The 14,043-nt window shown below is 46.9% G+C and overlaps 1 protein-coding gene across 1 annotated transcript in view; it reads left to right on the top strand.

Moving 5' to 3' along the window:
• The window catches only part of PAPLN (papilin, proteoglycan like sulfated glycoprotein), a gene marked incomplete at both ends in the record, with an annotated part of 44,703 nt that extends 32,564 nt beyond the window's left edge, over positions 1–12,139 (top strand). The window contains 13 exon segments of the mRNA XM_079537785.1: positions 161–449; positions 580–697; positions 1,386–1,515; positions 3,828–4,210; positions 4,214–4,482; positions 5,203–5,340; positions 6,203–6,330; positions 7,242–7,380; positions 8,792–8,929; positions 9,307–9,434; positions 9,951–10,059; positions 11,395–11,570; positions 11,964–12,139. Of these exon segments, the coding sequence (XP_079393911.1) occupies positions 161–449; positions 580–697; positions 1,386–1,515; positions 3,828–4,210; positions 4,214–4,482; positions 5,203–5,340; positions 6,203–6,330; positions 7,242–7,380; positions 8,792–8,929; positions 9,307–9,434; positions 9,951–10,059; positions 11,395–11,570; positions 11,964–12,139 (2,321 nt within the window).
• Between the last annotated feature and the right edge of the window lie 1,904 nt (positions 12,140–14,043).

Genomic DNA, 14,043 nt, shown 5'->3' with positions numbered 1-14,043 from the left:
GCAATGAACAGAAGAGGCTCAGAGCAACCAAATTCAGAAGGAAGAGCCAGAAGACACATATTCAGGTGAAACCTTGATACAGAAAAGCTTGCCTTGTAGCTTTGAGCAGGTATAAGATAGCAGATGCTCACCTGCATGCTATAAGGAGTTATCTCCACAGGTTCTGGTGATGGAAGGTTGCTCCCTGGGAGCTCCACAGTTCACAGCAGCTCTGGGAATCACCACATCAATTCCACTGAGGACCATGGCATCAACTTGTTGCCTGTTCGCTGGGAATCCCAGTCACGATCATCAAATTATCATCAGCTCAGCATCACTCAGCACCCCACTGCAGGAAGCAGATCTCAGAACTGTTATCAGACCCCACATGGCTGCTGTCCAGATGGACACACTCCAGCTTCAGGCCCTTTGGGGAGAGGTTGTTCCTTCAACACCTGTCACCAAAACAGGTAGCTGTGAGTAGATGGGCCTGAGCAGGGAGGCACTGCATTTCCTGGAGGCTTACTGGAATTTACAGTCTCTGTCTGTTGAACCAAGCAGGTCAGATATTGCTGCAGCCTTTCTGCCTTCTGCCTGTAGGTATGGATGCTGTCCTGATGGAGTATCAGCTGCCCAAGGTCCAAACAACGTGGGATGCCCACAGCATGACAGTGATGTTCATATGAGAAGAAATCAGCCTGCTGCAGCTGTTCCAACAGTAAGCACAAAAACCCTTTGGGTTTTAGCTGCCCATTATGTGTGAAGATTCAATTTTGACCCGATGACTCAGATGATGTGTTTCTATTATACTTCATCTGTCCCAGTAATACTCCATGTATGGCATGAGGCCCCTTGGCGTACTTCATTCCTGTTCAGTCTTGGGCATCTGCTTGTGATCCTCTGTAAGCAGGGGACAGAGGGAGTGGTTGGGAATTGTCTGAGAAGGGGAGAAGCATCTTGTGTAGAACTGGTTGAATAATCCTGAGTAATGAAATTTCTGTCTGTTAGAAACTTGCCATCCGATTTCTGGGAGAAAAAAAAATACAGAAAAATATTGCCACTAATATCCTTGTTTATCATCTCTGCAAATTAATTGAGGATAAAATATTTAGGGGGGAAATTCCTCTCATATAGCTTGGGGTGTCTGGTGGGGCCATTTAAAAAATCCGATCTACTGCCTAGGCTGGCTAGGTGCGTTTTGCAGGGAGGTGCAGCACTGGCTTCATGGCTGACAGCCAAGTTTCCCAGCCCTTGCCAGCATGAAAGCCTCTAGGAGGCAAACAAATGAGCAGTGATTCTTCTAGCAGCTGGCATCCTGCAGTCAACAGCTTGGACATGGTGCTTTGCATGTGCTGCTGCCCTCATGTATGCATGATAACTTTTGGCTTTCAATTCCTGTCTCTAAGGCAAGCCAAGCCTTATCCCAGCAGCACCCCTCTGGCGAGTGCCGCAGTTCAGTGTACGGCTGCTGTTTTGACAGTGTCGCTTCGGCTGCAGGTCCTGAAGGGGAAGGATGTCTCAATAGGCCCAACTACCGTAAGTGATGCTTTGACTTGTTTGGTTAGAAACACAGGAAGAATTACACAGAAATCAGTACCATCTGGAAACTTCCTGTGTAGAAGTTCTGACCTCTGGAAATTGTAGTGAATGGTCTCCTTGAAAACAAATTCTGCCTCATGGCTGGGATAGGGAAGGTTAAAGGGAATCATAGGATAGCCTGGGTTGAAAAGGACCACAATGATCATCTAGTTTCAGCCCCCCCTGCTATGTGCAGGGTCGCCAACCACCAGACCAGGCTGCCCTGATCCACATCCAGCCTGGCCTTGAATGCCTCCAGGGATGGGGCATCCACAACCTCCTTGGGCAATCTGTTCCAGAGCATCACCATCGTGTGGAAAAACTTCCTCCTAATATCTAAGCTAAACCTCCTCTGTCTTAGATTATAACCATTCCTCCTTGTCCTATCACTGTCCACCCATGTGAACAGTCATACCCACTCCTGTTTATATGCTCCCTTCAAGTACTAGAAGGCCACAATGAGGTCCTCTCACAGCCTTCTCTTTTCCAAGCTAAACAAGCCCAGTTTCCTCAACCTTTCCTCACAGGAGATGTGTTCCAGCCCTCTCGTCATCGTAGTGGTCCTTCTCTGGACCTGTTCCAAGAGCTCCATGTCTTTCCTGTGCTGAGAGCCCCAGGCCTGGACACAGAACTCTGGATGGGGCCTCAGAAGAGCTGAGTAGGGGTGGACAATCACCTCCCTCTCCCTGCTGGCCACCCCTTTTTGAATGCAGCCCATAGCACAGTTGGTCTTCCAGGCTGTAGGCGCACGCTGCTGGCTCATGTCCAGCTTCTTGTCTACCAGGACCCCCCAAGTCCTTCTCTGCCAGGCTGCTCTCAAGGAGGTCTTCCCCCAGTTTGTATAAATACCTGAGATCGCCCTGGCCCAAGTGCAACACCTTGCACTTGGCCTCGTTGGACTTCATTAGGCTCTCATCGGCTCACTTCTCCAGCCTGTCTAGGTCCCTCTGGATGACTTCCTTTCCCCCTACTGTATTGTCTGCACCGCTCAGCTTGGTGTCATCTGCAAACTTGCTGAGGGTGCACTCGATGCCATCGTGTGTGTCATTGTTGAAGGTCTTGAAGAGTACCAGTCCCTGAAGGACAGTACTTGTGACCAGCCTCCATCTAGACATAGAACCATTGATCACAACCCTTTGGCTGCATTGAGCCAACCTAATTCTTAATCCACTGAACAGGCCATCCTTGAAATCCATACCTCTCTAATTTAGAGAAAAGGAATGTAGGAAAGCTGCTAATTGGCTAAGTTAGCTACCACAGAAGTTCTTATTTTCCTCTTTTGTTTTTTGAGCAGAATTGTGTGTAATCTCTGTCAGTGCGTAGCTGTTTCACCCTGGGAAGACAACCTGGTATAGCCTGGTTCTCCAAATTCATTATTTGGGTTTAGGTGAAGTAGGCTCTTCTCTGAGGAACAGGAGCCATGTTCTGCCTTCAGACAACCCCATTTGGGCAGGAGTGCAATAAGAGCTACAGCTAAGGATGGAGCTGCTGTACAGGGCTCTGTGGAGACATTTAACCAGCAGAGATCGGGGGGGGGAGAGGGGAGGAGGACAGTGCTTACTATACTACAAGGATGCTAGAGGCACTGGGCAAAAGCATCTCCTCTCCTGTAGTTCCCAGCTGTATCCTCTGCAGGCAGGTTGCTGCTGCGTTGCTTTCCCCTGTTGCTGCAGCAAAGGGATTGCGTGGTCACCAGCCCTGTGAGACTGCCCTGGGGAAAGGGAAAAGTCTGCCTGTCCTCTCTGCTCTGCCACAGCTCAGCAAAGGGCCTCTCAGTCAGAGCCCTGCATCAGTATTTGTCAGCATGTGACTCTGATATTTGTGACTCAGAGCACAGAATGATGTTCGCAGACACCTTTGGCCATGCTCCTCTTTATTTGCAGGAGTATTCTGCAGTGCATGAATCTTCACAACTGGGTCTAATCCACTTGCTCTGTGGGCTGGAAATGTGCGTATGATGGCTATGTGCCGCTCGTGGAAGAAGACCCAAGATCAACCTTTTAGCTGCAAGATTTCCTGGAAAGGCCGTAACTATTTAGTCTCAGAAATGTCTCTGAGCTGAGTTCTCTTTCTGCTAGTGGGAAAACTAAGATGGAGGGAAACATCAGAGCAGCTGCCCTATTTCAAAACAGCTGGGTGCAAAACTCAGGTGTCTCACCTTTCCACCAACACTGCCCGTAAGGCCCATCATTTAGGCAAGTGGCTTGAAGCACTCAGACCTTTGTGTTTCATGACCCTCACACGCTCTTCTGTTCTGTTCTTTCTGGCAGCATATCCTCTCATGTGCCTGCTGCCCAGTGCTCACGGCCCCTGTGCGAACTGGACCACTCGCTGGTACTTTGTGACTGTTGTTGGCAAGTGCAACCGGTTCTGGTATGGCGGCTGCCATGGCAATAAAAACAGCTTTGCCTCAGAGGAGGAATGCATGAGAGTGTGTCATAGCTCTGTGGGGATTAGTCCCTTGGAGCACCAGCCCTCTTCTGGCACAGGAGCCCAGCAACGGCAGGACACTGGCTCTCATTTTCATATGGGTGCTGCTCAGGGTAAGCAGCAGCACCTGCCAAGAGAGTCTTCAAGTCATGGCCAAGAAGGAAGATCCTATGGGGCTTCAAACCCCTCGCAGAACAGACATGGAGAGAACTACTGGAGAAGGTAGGTGCTGCCAGAAGCTTTGCAAAAGTCTGGTGTGATGGAGAGCCAGCAATGGGGCACCCAGCAAAGTAGATTGAAAAGCCTGAGCCAGCTGCACTTGACAGGGGAAACAGCAGTGCCTGGGCCCTCCCAAAAGCAGAGTAGCAGTGGCCAACAGGTGCTGCCACGTGAAGGCAAGCAGTGGCATAAGGCTTCTGGAACAGATGTTTCTGTGACAGAGAGCTTTGGGCACCAGGTGTCTGCAGACTCCTTCCCAGCACAGAATCAGCACAGGTGATTTTATTTTATTTTTTGATCATTTCAGTCTGCTCATTGTGAAGCATCAGTGCAGCTTCCTCTGCAGTGGAAACGTAGGTCCAGCCCAGCTGACCCTGTGACAGATTGGCTATATATTGGCTTTGGTAAATCATATTAGCCAGGCCTTAGAGTTAAGAGGTTTCTCATTCCCTGCACTCTCATTACACTCTGACAGCACTGGAAGAAGCCTGAAAAGACTGGGATGCTGAGGCCTTTTTTTGAGAGGCTTACTGTAAATGAAAATCCGTAGGTGGTTTGCCCATTCTGATCAGTACATTTACCTGACTCTGGCTTCGCAGCATTTATCTCAGTGCTGCACAGAGAAGTAGTGGGTTATTCTGGGAAAGTCTTTAAAATGCAGTTTGGGTCAGGATCTAGACAGTGTCACAGTGAAAATTGAGGTTGTGTAGAGCTAGATATGTCTGTGTCTGGATCTCTGTCAATCTGCTGAGCTGAGCCTAGTTCTCAGAAGAGAGAGTTACATAGCTATGGCTGTCTCCTCGGTTTGCTTGTGGTGATGAGTCTGTCCAGACCAGCCTTTGCTGTGCAGAAGACTTGCTATATTACATGCTGCCTCTGCTCAGAGCTAAATGGGCAGCTAGTCCTGCTTTATACTGTGGTTGTCTATAGTCACACTGGAAGATCCTAAGGAGAGAAGAGCAGCTGAGGGGTCCCTGGAATCTCTTTATCTTTCAGAACCATTCTGGAGGAAGCCAAGCTCTCTCTTGTGACAGCAGTCAAGGGACAAAACATTCAACTGGCCTGCAAGGCAAGCATGTCCCCCTTCTCCAGGGTGGAGTGGATGAAGGATGGCCAGACAGTCTCCTCTGACAGGTAAGCTCGACCCCCTTCATTACGGAGCAGTTCATTATCCTTGCTGAGCAGAGTGCCAAATATGCTTGTCCACTTTCTTTCTAATCTCATTGGTAACATTCTTTGGAGGGGATAAAAAGGATTAATAAGTAAACAAGCCCGTGTATTAAGCTAGGAACACTCCTGAAAATGAGCTATCCATCTGATCTATAGACAGCAGAAACAGGTATACTCTACAACTGTATTGAGGCACCAGATAGCAGTATGGGTCAGAATGAGTGCTGCCCCAAAACCAGTGGAAACTGACTTGTGGGCAATTGTGCAAAAGAATGTTGGCTGTGCAGGATTTTTCCTGAGACACTGCTTAACTAGTCCAGGATGAAGCCTGTGGCCAAGTAAGTCAGGAGTTCCCCTGGCTGGAGTTTCTGGCACTGCCATCTAATGTAATGCTTTTAAAATTATTTTTAAAGCCTATTTTTTCATAGGAAGTCTGTTTCCTTCAACAGTTTGGATCCAGAGTCTCAGTTTTTGTTACGAAAATTGCAGTTGTTAAGAAAAGCTCAGTTCTGCTTTTTTGTTTGCAAATGACTGCTGGGGCTCAGGCTCCTGCCTGGAAGGGCAGTTTGCCTTCTCATGGGAGAGGATTGTTGAAAGCAGTTCCCTGTTTTCCCATTCCTCTCTGTTCCTGACCTCCTTTCTTTGTTGCAGTTATTTCCCCTGCCTGTGACCCTGCTGTGGTCAACAGGGTGTTTTGTTTTTTTTCTAAGCTGGGGAGGGCAGTTCATGGTGGTGGTTTATGTAACATCAGCAGGAAGGGCACTCTGCCTCGGCCAGCTGCTGTCCTTGGCCACGCAGAGGCAGTTGATTCCCGCTCCTGTTGTAGGCACATCTACCAGTCTGACAGCTCTTTAGTTATCAGCCACGTCAAGCTGGAGGATGCTGGGACTTACACGTGCCTCATTTCTGATGGGAGGACAGAGAGACGGCGGCAGATTCAGTTACAGATCATAGGTAATTCATCTTCTACTTACATCTTAAATCTTCTACTACCTCTTCTACGAAAGGGGTAGCTCAGCACTGCTCATTAACTGATGCTGACAACGGGCAAAAGTCCTCTGCTGCCATACTGTGCAGGCAGCATTGCCTTTACCCCATAGCAGTGCTGTTCCTTGGGCAAGTTATAGCAGCAGATCTCCTCCGCAGTGCAGGAACCAAGAGTGTGGAGGCAACAGGGCTTCTTCTGATGTTATGATAAAGCCCTTACCCTAAAGCACTTCCCACCTGCAGTGGCACCTCGTACCTGGAATTATTGCCCATCTGCAACCTGTACCGTTTCCAGCGTAGCAAGCATGTTGTCCTCTCTGAGAGCCATCGGCTGCCTCCTGGTCCCAGGCAGAAGGCTTCAGAAAAGGGGTTTCCTGTACCTTCAATCTCACAGTGTGGTATGACTGGGTTACATAGCTGTTCATGCTGATGCATTTGTGTTTTGACCAAACAAGACCAGTTAGGTAACAAATTATTCCCTGTTTCTAAAAACATGCCATATTTAAGATGCAAATCCAGAAAAAATACAACAGATCAGTCTAAAAAAGATGGGCCAGCAAGCCACTATTGGTGGCCTTAAGTCTCTGAGATGTACCATGTCATAGCAATGGTGTGGGGGGCAGAAGGCAGTGTGGCCTAAGGAATACTGCAACATATTCAATAACAGAGAATAGAAAAGAGTCTAAAATTGCTTGCCTGCAGGTCTGTGACTCTCATTAGTCGGCAGCACAGGCTTACTGCATCAGTCAGAAAACAGATGGCTGAAGGCCTCTTTGGCTCCAATTCAGCAAGTTCTCCCAAGCTCACAGAAAGCCCTGTGCAAGAGGTCACAGTAAGAACAGTCTTTTTATTCACATATGGCATTTTATTTTGAATAGAGTACCAGAGTGCTGTTCTGGCAGAGGGTGAGAGAGGTCAGGTCCTTCACAAGGAAAATCAGCAGCACCGAGAGCTACCCAGAGACGGGAAGGTTGTACAGGCAGCCGGTTCCTCTGTGCATCAGCAATTCACGTATAGGTAAGTTCACATACAGCAACAGTTTGTCCACCATGCCCAGCTGATGAACCATATGGCATCTCTTCATGTAGAAAAACTGAAGATTGGAAAGGTCCTGGATCAGCTGTTCTGGGCATGGTTAGGAGGCGAGGGATACTGAACTGCTGACAATAGGAGCAGGCAGAAATCCCAGTTGCAAGCTGTCTGCTGTTCTCCCAAGGGTCCCTTGAAAGAAGCATATCCTTAGCAAATATGTCCAGGGAGGCTGATAACAAAGCATCCAGGTTCAGACAAATACAAAAATGCTGGAGGAACTGTCCTTAGCTGTTCCAGTTAGTGTAGTCAGAAAGAGAAACCCATTCTGGAAAAAAGCAAAGCAAGAGGGAACTGCTTAATTACTACAAAATAGACAATAAATATGTGTATATAAAAAAATAAATAACAACCTGTCAGATACTTTAGCCCCTGACCGTTTATTTTAAGTATTTTGTGAACAAAACAGTTTGACTCCAAGCTATCTTTTCATGTACTGCTTGGCATACTCTGTAGTTTCTTGCATATTTCTCTGGTTCTTCCAGGCCGTGCAGAAATAAAAGGTTAAAAGTTGTTTTCACTTTAAATGCAGAACACTGGGGCTCTAGACTAAATGGGAGTATGATCTGATCTCTCTCTTCTTTTGAGTTTGCTGCCTAAAACTCAGCCAATTTGCCGAATCCCCGGCAACCCCCTTAGCTGCTTTTGCCTAAGTGCAGAAAGAAGTGTTTCACTGAACTATAAAAGCACTGAATTAGGGCTCTTTGGTTTTGTTTTTTGAGATCAAGAATTCAGGTCAGAGAATGGGGGTGGGGGAGATGATGTTTTCTTTGACTCTGGGAACATCCTGGTTTAGTTCCCTTCTGAAATGGTGTTTATCTGTAGTCAGAAGAAAGCAAAGAGCACAAGAGGATGGATGATGTGAGAGCCCATGCCCAGGCTTTCTGCAGTGTGCAGTGGATGCCCTTGCATGCAGTCTGGCTGGTGATTGCAGTGGACTCTTCACACCCTAAAAAAGTATTTGCTGTCTGCACCTTGAGAGAAGCTTACTTGGTGCCCAGGCCATTTGCTGTGTATTTATGTTGCTAACACTTCCTTACGGTTTTAGCCAGAGGGGTGTTACAAGTAACAGAGATGCTCTGAGTTGCTGTCTCTGAAGGGTTAAGTTGTCTGGCAGGAGTGCAGCACCACGCTGTGCTGATCTGTAGCAGGCTTTGATAGAGGCTGCTTTTTTTCTGAGGAGAGTGAATGTTGTTAATGGCAAATTCTAACGGGAGCACGGAGACCGCCCTTTCCCATTCGAGGCAAAAAACAAGGCTTGTGATTAAGAAGGCCTTGTGCTGAAGGTCAGATACTGAACAAGGATGTTGCTGCATTGTTGTGCTTGTGGACTTTGCAGGTTGAAAATGGACAAGAGCGAGCCCTCAATAGTGGAGGCCAAAGTTGGGGAGAGAGTCAGACTGCCCTGCACAGTGGAAGCATCTCCAGCTCTCACCATTGAGTGGCAGAAAGATGGGCAGCCCCTCTCCCCTCCCAGGTGAGCTCCCGGCTGGCTTTACTATTCCTGCAGCAGGCTGTGGCGAGGAGAGCCCCATTCTGAGGGGTCATTGTTGCTGGCCAGTGCAGACAGGGACTTTTCTGCTCTGTGCTGGGCAGTTTCATCTGTCAGGGCCAGACAATGCTGTCCTACTGCTCTAGTCACAGGTCAGAGCCTGGACTTCAAGCTCTCAGATGAAGAGCTGTGATACAGAGTCTGCAGGCCAGAGGCGGTATCGCGAATTGAACTGAGCTGCTGCTATACCTTTGCTTAGTGTTACTGCAAAGTTGTGTGTAAGGCTCAGATTCATTTCTGGTGGCTGGAATCATATCATGGCTCAAACACAAGCTGAGGGGATTTGTGGTTTTGTTCATCAGACACAGACAGCAGTCAGACGGGGCCCTGGTGATCAGCCGGGTTAGCTCTGAGGACGCCGGCTTCTTTACCTGCATCGCCTCGAATGGACGTGACCAGGACCAGCGCCAGGTCCTGCTCCGACCTCTAGGTACCAGGCGGGTGGCTGTGTTGTGTGTCTGTGCACACGAGTGTGAAACAGGAAGGGCTGGGCAGAGTGGGTTTCTCCTCTGGCCGTGCCTCTTAACTTCATACCTAATGTTTAACAGGCAGCTTGTGGGTAAGGGAAGAGTGAGTGGGTTTTCCCAGCGGTATTCTCATGTATCAGTAGGTCATGGTGCTCTAGATAGCTGAGGTGGGACTGCTAGTATGAGAGTGTCTCTTGGGCTTCATTTCTGGCATGGAACAGGTAAGGTAGTAGCAGGAGGCAATAAAGAGGCAGTTCTTCTTTGTGTATGATGTACTTTTGTCTAATTGGAGGAAAAATACTCTTTGAAATCTCCATTTCTTGCCCTGGCTTGGGCTAAAGCCCTTAGGATATATGACATTCCCTGTAGCAATAGCTACAGCTAGTTCCAGACATGCTGGTTCAAGGCCTAGAAGCTTCTGCTACCTGGGGCAGCATAGCATTGTATTCTTGCTAGTAACTGTTCACCTTCTGGTTTAGGAGGGCTGAGGATTACTGGTCTTCTGCCAAGCATTAAGGTATCTGAAGGAGAAACTGCTCAACTTCATTGTACAGTGACTGGCAACAATGTGAATATAAGGTGGTCAAGGTGAGCAAAAGCAAGGCGAAACTTCTCTCTTGTCTCTTCTTGAACCTCATCACTTATCCTCCAAATCGTAATGCAGGATGCCTGCTAGGCAAGGGAGAGAGCTGTGGTTCGCTCCCAATGGCATCATCTCACCTTTCCTAATCCACCTAATGGTTAACCTAAAAATCTTTGGCAAAATCTCTGTGGGCAATGGTCACCGAGTTTGCATTTCAGACAAATGAGTAGAGGCAAACTTTAAGGTAAGACTTCATGGAGCTCAGAGGAGCTCCATGCTAGCAAGCAAATGACAATAAAATACCAAAAATCAAAGTGAGTAACTGGAGGATGACTTATAATTGGTCTCTAGAAAACTCTCTGTGGCTAAACCTAGCAAACATTTTAGCCTCTACAATAACAGCATCTATTCTCTCAGCTTCGTGCTGTGACAATTCTCTCCCTTTATTGCCAGATGGGAATGAATGACAATTCACAGTGTTTTGGTAACAGTAAGAGAGAAGTTGTCTTCTTCTGATGATATTTTAATAGTTAAACCAAATTTGTCTAAGTATGTAGTGGATTTGGTGTGGTTTTTTTTTTTTTCTATTTGAAAATAATCAGTTCAATTTTGGAGCTTTCTTGCAAAGGATCCATAGACATGGATTGGCAATTGTTTCAATCCCTCTGATCCAAGGGGTTGGACTGAAGCGGGCCATCTCACAAAGAGAGCTATTCTTCCATATGTAAGTTTGGTATTTGAGTCAACAAAATGATTGAAGTATCAGGCTATGAATGAAACTCTTTTCAGTGAATAAAGTTTACTTTCCTTGGTAACTAGAAGTTCATAATTCAGGCAGTTTTCTGGCCATGCACAGAGTATTCCAGGAAGAACAGAATGGTTATGTTCTTGCTGATATTTTAACATTTTTCTAAACAGGCTTTTAAGGGAAAAAGGTTGCATTGCTCACTACCCCATATGTTCATCAGGCAATGTGCATAAGCTACTAATGCCAGCCAAACAAGACTGCCAGACCACAACCTGGAGAGAGGGAAAGTCACTGTGGCTTTTCTTCTAGTTCCTCAAACCTCAAAAATGTGTCATACTGGAAAGGACAAAGACCATATACAGAGCACACAGCTAGCTACCTCCCACGGTGGCAGTGACTAATGAATGTAGACTTGCTCAGGCTCATATTCCTACATAATTGTAGAGCCAGGTTATGGCAAAAGAAGACTTCTTCCTTTGTGCTGAATTTGTACTAATTTACCCCTTTCACAGAGCATCAATTCCAAAGAGTACAAAGTGCTACTTTAGTTACCAGGAGTGGGAACGGTGGTACAAAACACTTCTCATTACAGAAATGGAGTCCCAGTGAGGGCAGATGGCCACCGCGTCCACCTGTCCCAGGATGGAAGCCTGACCATAAGCAGTGTTCAGTTGGCTGACGAGGGATCCTACACATGCAGCGCCTACAGCAGCAGCAACTCTGTCAGTGCCAGCACAGAGGTGAAAGTGTTGAGGAGCAGGCCCAGCAGTGAGTACAACTTGTCCTCCCCACTTCTCCTGGCACAGAGCTGCTGCCTCTTGGCCATTACTAGAAGGCTGCCCATCGTGCACCCATCCACCACCAGTCCCGGGCTTTGGGGAGCAGCAGGAGCCTCTGGGTGGGTGTGAGAGCAGGGTGGAAACGGCCCCCCACCAAGGCACTGGGAATCAGTCCCAGAAACTGCCTTCTCTTTCTTTATCTAACCAGAGTTGTCAGTTTTCTCTCTCTGGTCCTTTATTTGGACTGTAATTAAACAATCCCCCTTAGAACTGGAAGGATGGAGAAAATGGGGACCTGCTGTGGTTTTGGGGAGGGGAAGATAAACCTGGAGGCAAGCCCCGGCTGTGTTTTCAGCTGGCTTTACCTTTTGCTTGGCTGCAGCAACTGTGAATCACGTTGTGGACCCGAGCAGAGAATGTGTGGACCAGCCGCACCTTGCCAACTGTGGGCTGATTGTGCAGGCCCAGCTCTGCAGTAACGAGTACTATGCCAGCTTCTGCTGTGCCAGCTGCTCTCGCTACCAGCCGCACGACAGCCCTCCTCATCGCAGTGGGTGACAGACACCACCAAGGCCGTGTGGAACAGCAGGTGACAAGACAAGAATTTTGAACTCTGTTCTTCTACTGTATGAAACTGTTCTGGCAGCTCAAGAGGGTGGGTTTAATGGTGTAGGGTGTAATTGCCAAAAGGTGGGAGAACCACCATCCTCAGGTTTATTGCAAACTTCTTTCTTCTGACTCCTTGCAATGTCTTTCCTTGTATGCCTTGCAATAACTCATCCATCTCTCCACATAATGGTAGTTGCTGCTTTTCACAGGAGGAGGTAGCACTGGGAATACTCCCTCCAAATGACTTTAGAGAGGGCAAATAACCAGAGTGAAAGATTCTTCATGTAAGGAAAAGAGAATAGCTCAAAAAAGCACCATAGGCTGAAGTGTCTTAAGATGGGCCTGAGCCATTTTAACAGAAGGACTAATGACCGAGGAACATTTATAATGCTGAGGAGCAAAGGAATCTGACCATGACAAACAGCTTGGTGCATGTAAAATTAGCACTGAGGTGCTGTAAGATTGCCAGCTCTGGAGATGCAGCTGTGATGTCACCTACTGCAGCTACGTACTGTAGCTGTTTTATTACAGTGCTCCTAAGTAGAATTTATCTTTGGGTCAGTTTGGTTTCCACTTAAATGTATTCAGCTCTAGATTGAAATGCAGAAAGCAATGCTCCACAGAAAGCTTTGGACAAAATGGAAAAATGTATTTAGCGTTTTCTGAATGGTAGGGATCATTAACATAACAACACTGTAGTATGTTCTAAGATGATGCAGATTAAACATCAGTATCTCTGGGAAGTATTATGAAGTTAGTTTGGTTTTTCCAGAGCCAGAATCGTGCTGTTGAATTTAATGCAAGTATGGGCTTTTGCTAGCACTGTGCTGGGTATCAGCTTTGAGAGGAGAGTAATATAAACATGTAAATAGGTGTAGGGATACTTGTCTTGCTAGAATAAATTTCCCAATGATCTGCTGTGTTGTCAGTAAGCTCCAGAAACACTTGGGTCTGCATGTGGCCAGGGCTGATTCTTGCTGTTATGTGCCAACAAATAGATTTCCAGATACAGAGGCAAAGCAGTTAGAGCTAAAAAGCATCCCTCCTGTCTGAACTAATACAGAACACAGAGTGGCAGCTGGCATGCATGAGGCACTGAAAGAGAAATCCCCAGGGGTTAAGGTGTGTGTGTGTGTGTAAGATGGTAAGTATAGGATGGTTTGTTGACCCAGCAAAGGCACACCTTCAGTAACTCAAAACAGACTTAGACCTTCCAAGCAAAACCATTCTTTTCAATATTCTTTCTCCATAGCACTAGCCCTAGAAGCAGCCTCATTCTGCACTACCTTCTGAGTCTTGGGTGGGTTGCGGTTATAATTGGCACCATTCATTGGATGTATAGATGTAGCTATACTTCTTTGCTGGTACAGTGATGTGTAGTACTGATGTTGATGTTTGCAGGTGGGTAGTAAGGGCTGTTTTTTGCGACAGCTTTGTGTTTTTTAGTGTGTTGCTTTTAGGTTGTGTTTTGATTTTTTTTCCTAGTTCTGCTTCTCTAATTTAAGGCTTTTATGGAAGGAAGCTAATTCTGGACTGTGATCACACCACTCTCCTCTCCTTCAGTCCAGAACTGGCACTCAGGGCAGCGGTAATATGTGGGTGTAAATCCCCAGGCTTGGCAGCCTAAAGCTGGTCTGAACTCTAAATCCAGTAAATCAGTTCAGCTGCATCTAAAAATAAGAATTACCAACCTAATGATTGCCCTCTCTTCAGCACAGGTGTGGGTTCAGTACTGCACACAATGCTTTAAGATCTGAACAAACTGAACAGTCTAAAAGCAGTCCAGTAAGGGAACAAGAGGCTACAGACAGTTAAAAAGCTTTTTTTTCTTTTCTTTTCTTTTTTTTTTTTAA

Source organism: Tetrao urogallus (genome assembly GCF_951394365.1).
Source record: "Tetrao urogallus genome assembly, chromosome: 6".
Classification (NCBI taxonomy): domain Eukaryota; kingdom Metazoa; phylum Chordata; class Aves; order Galliformes; family Phasianidae; genus Tetrao; species Tetrao urogallus.
The sequence above is the reverse complement of the archived record's forward strand: the minus strand, read 5'-3'. Positions and strand labels throughout refer to the sequence as shown.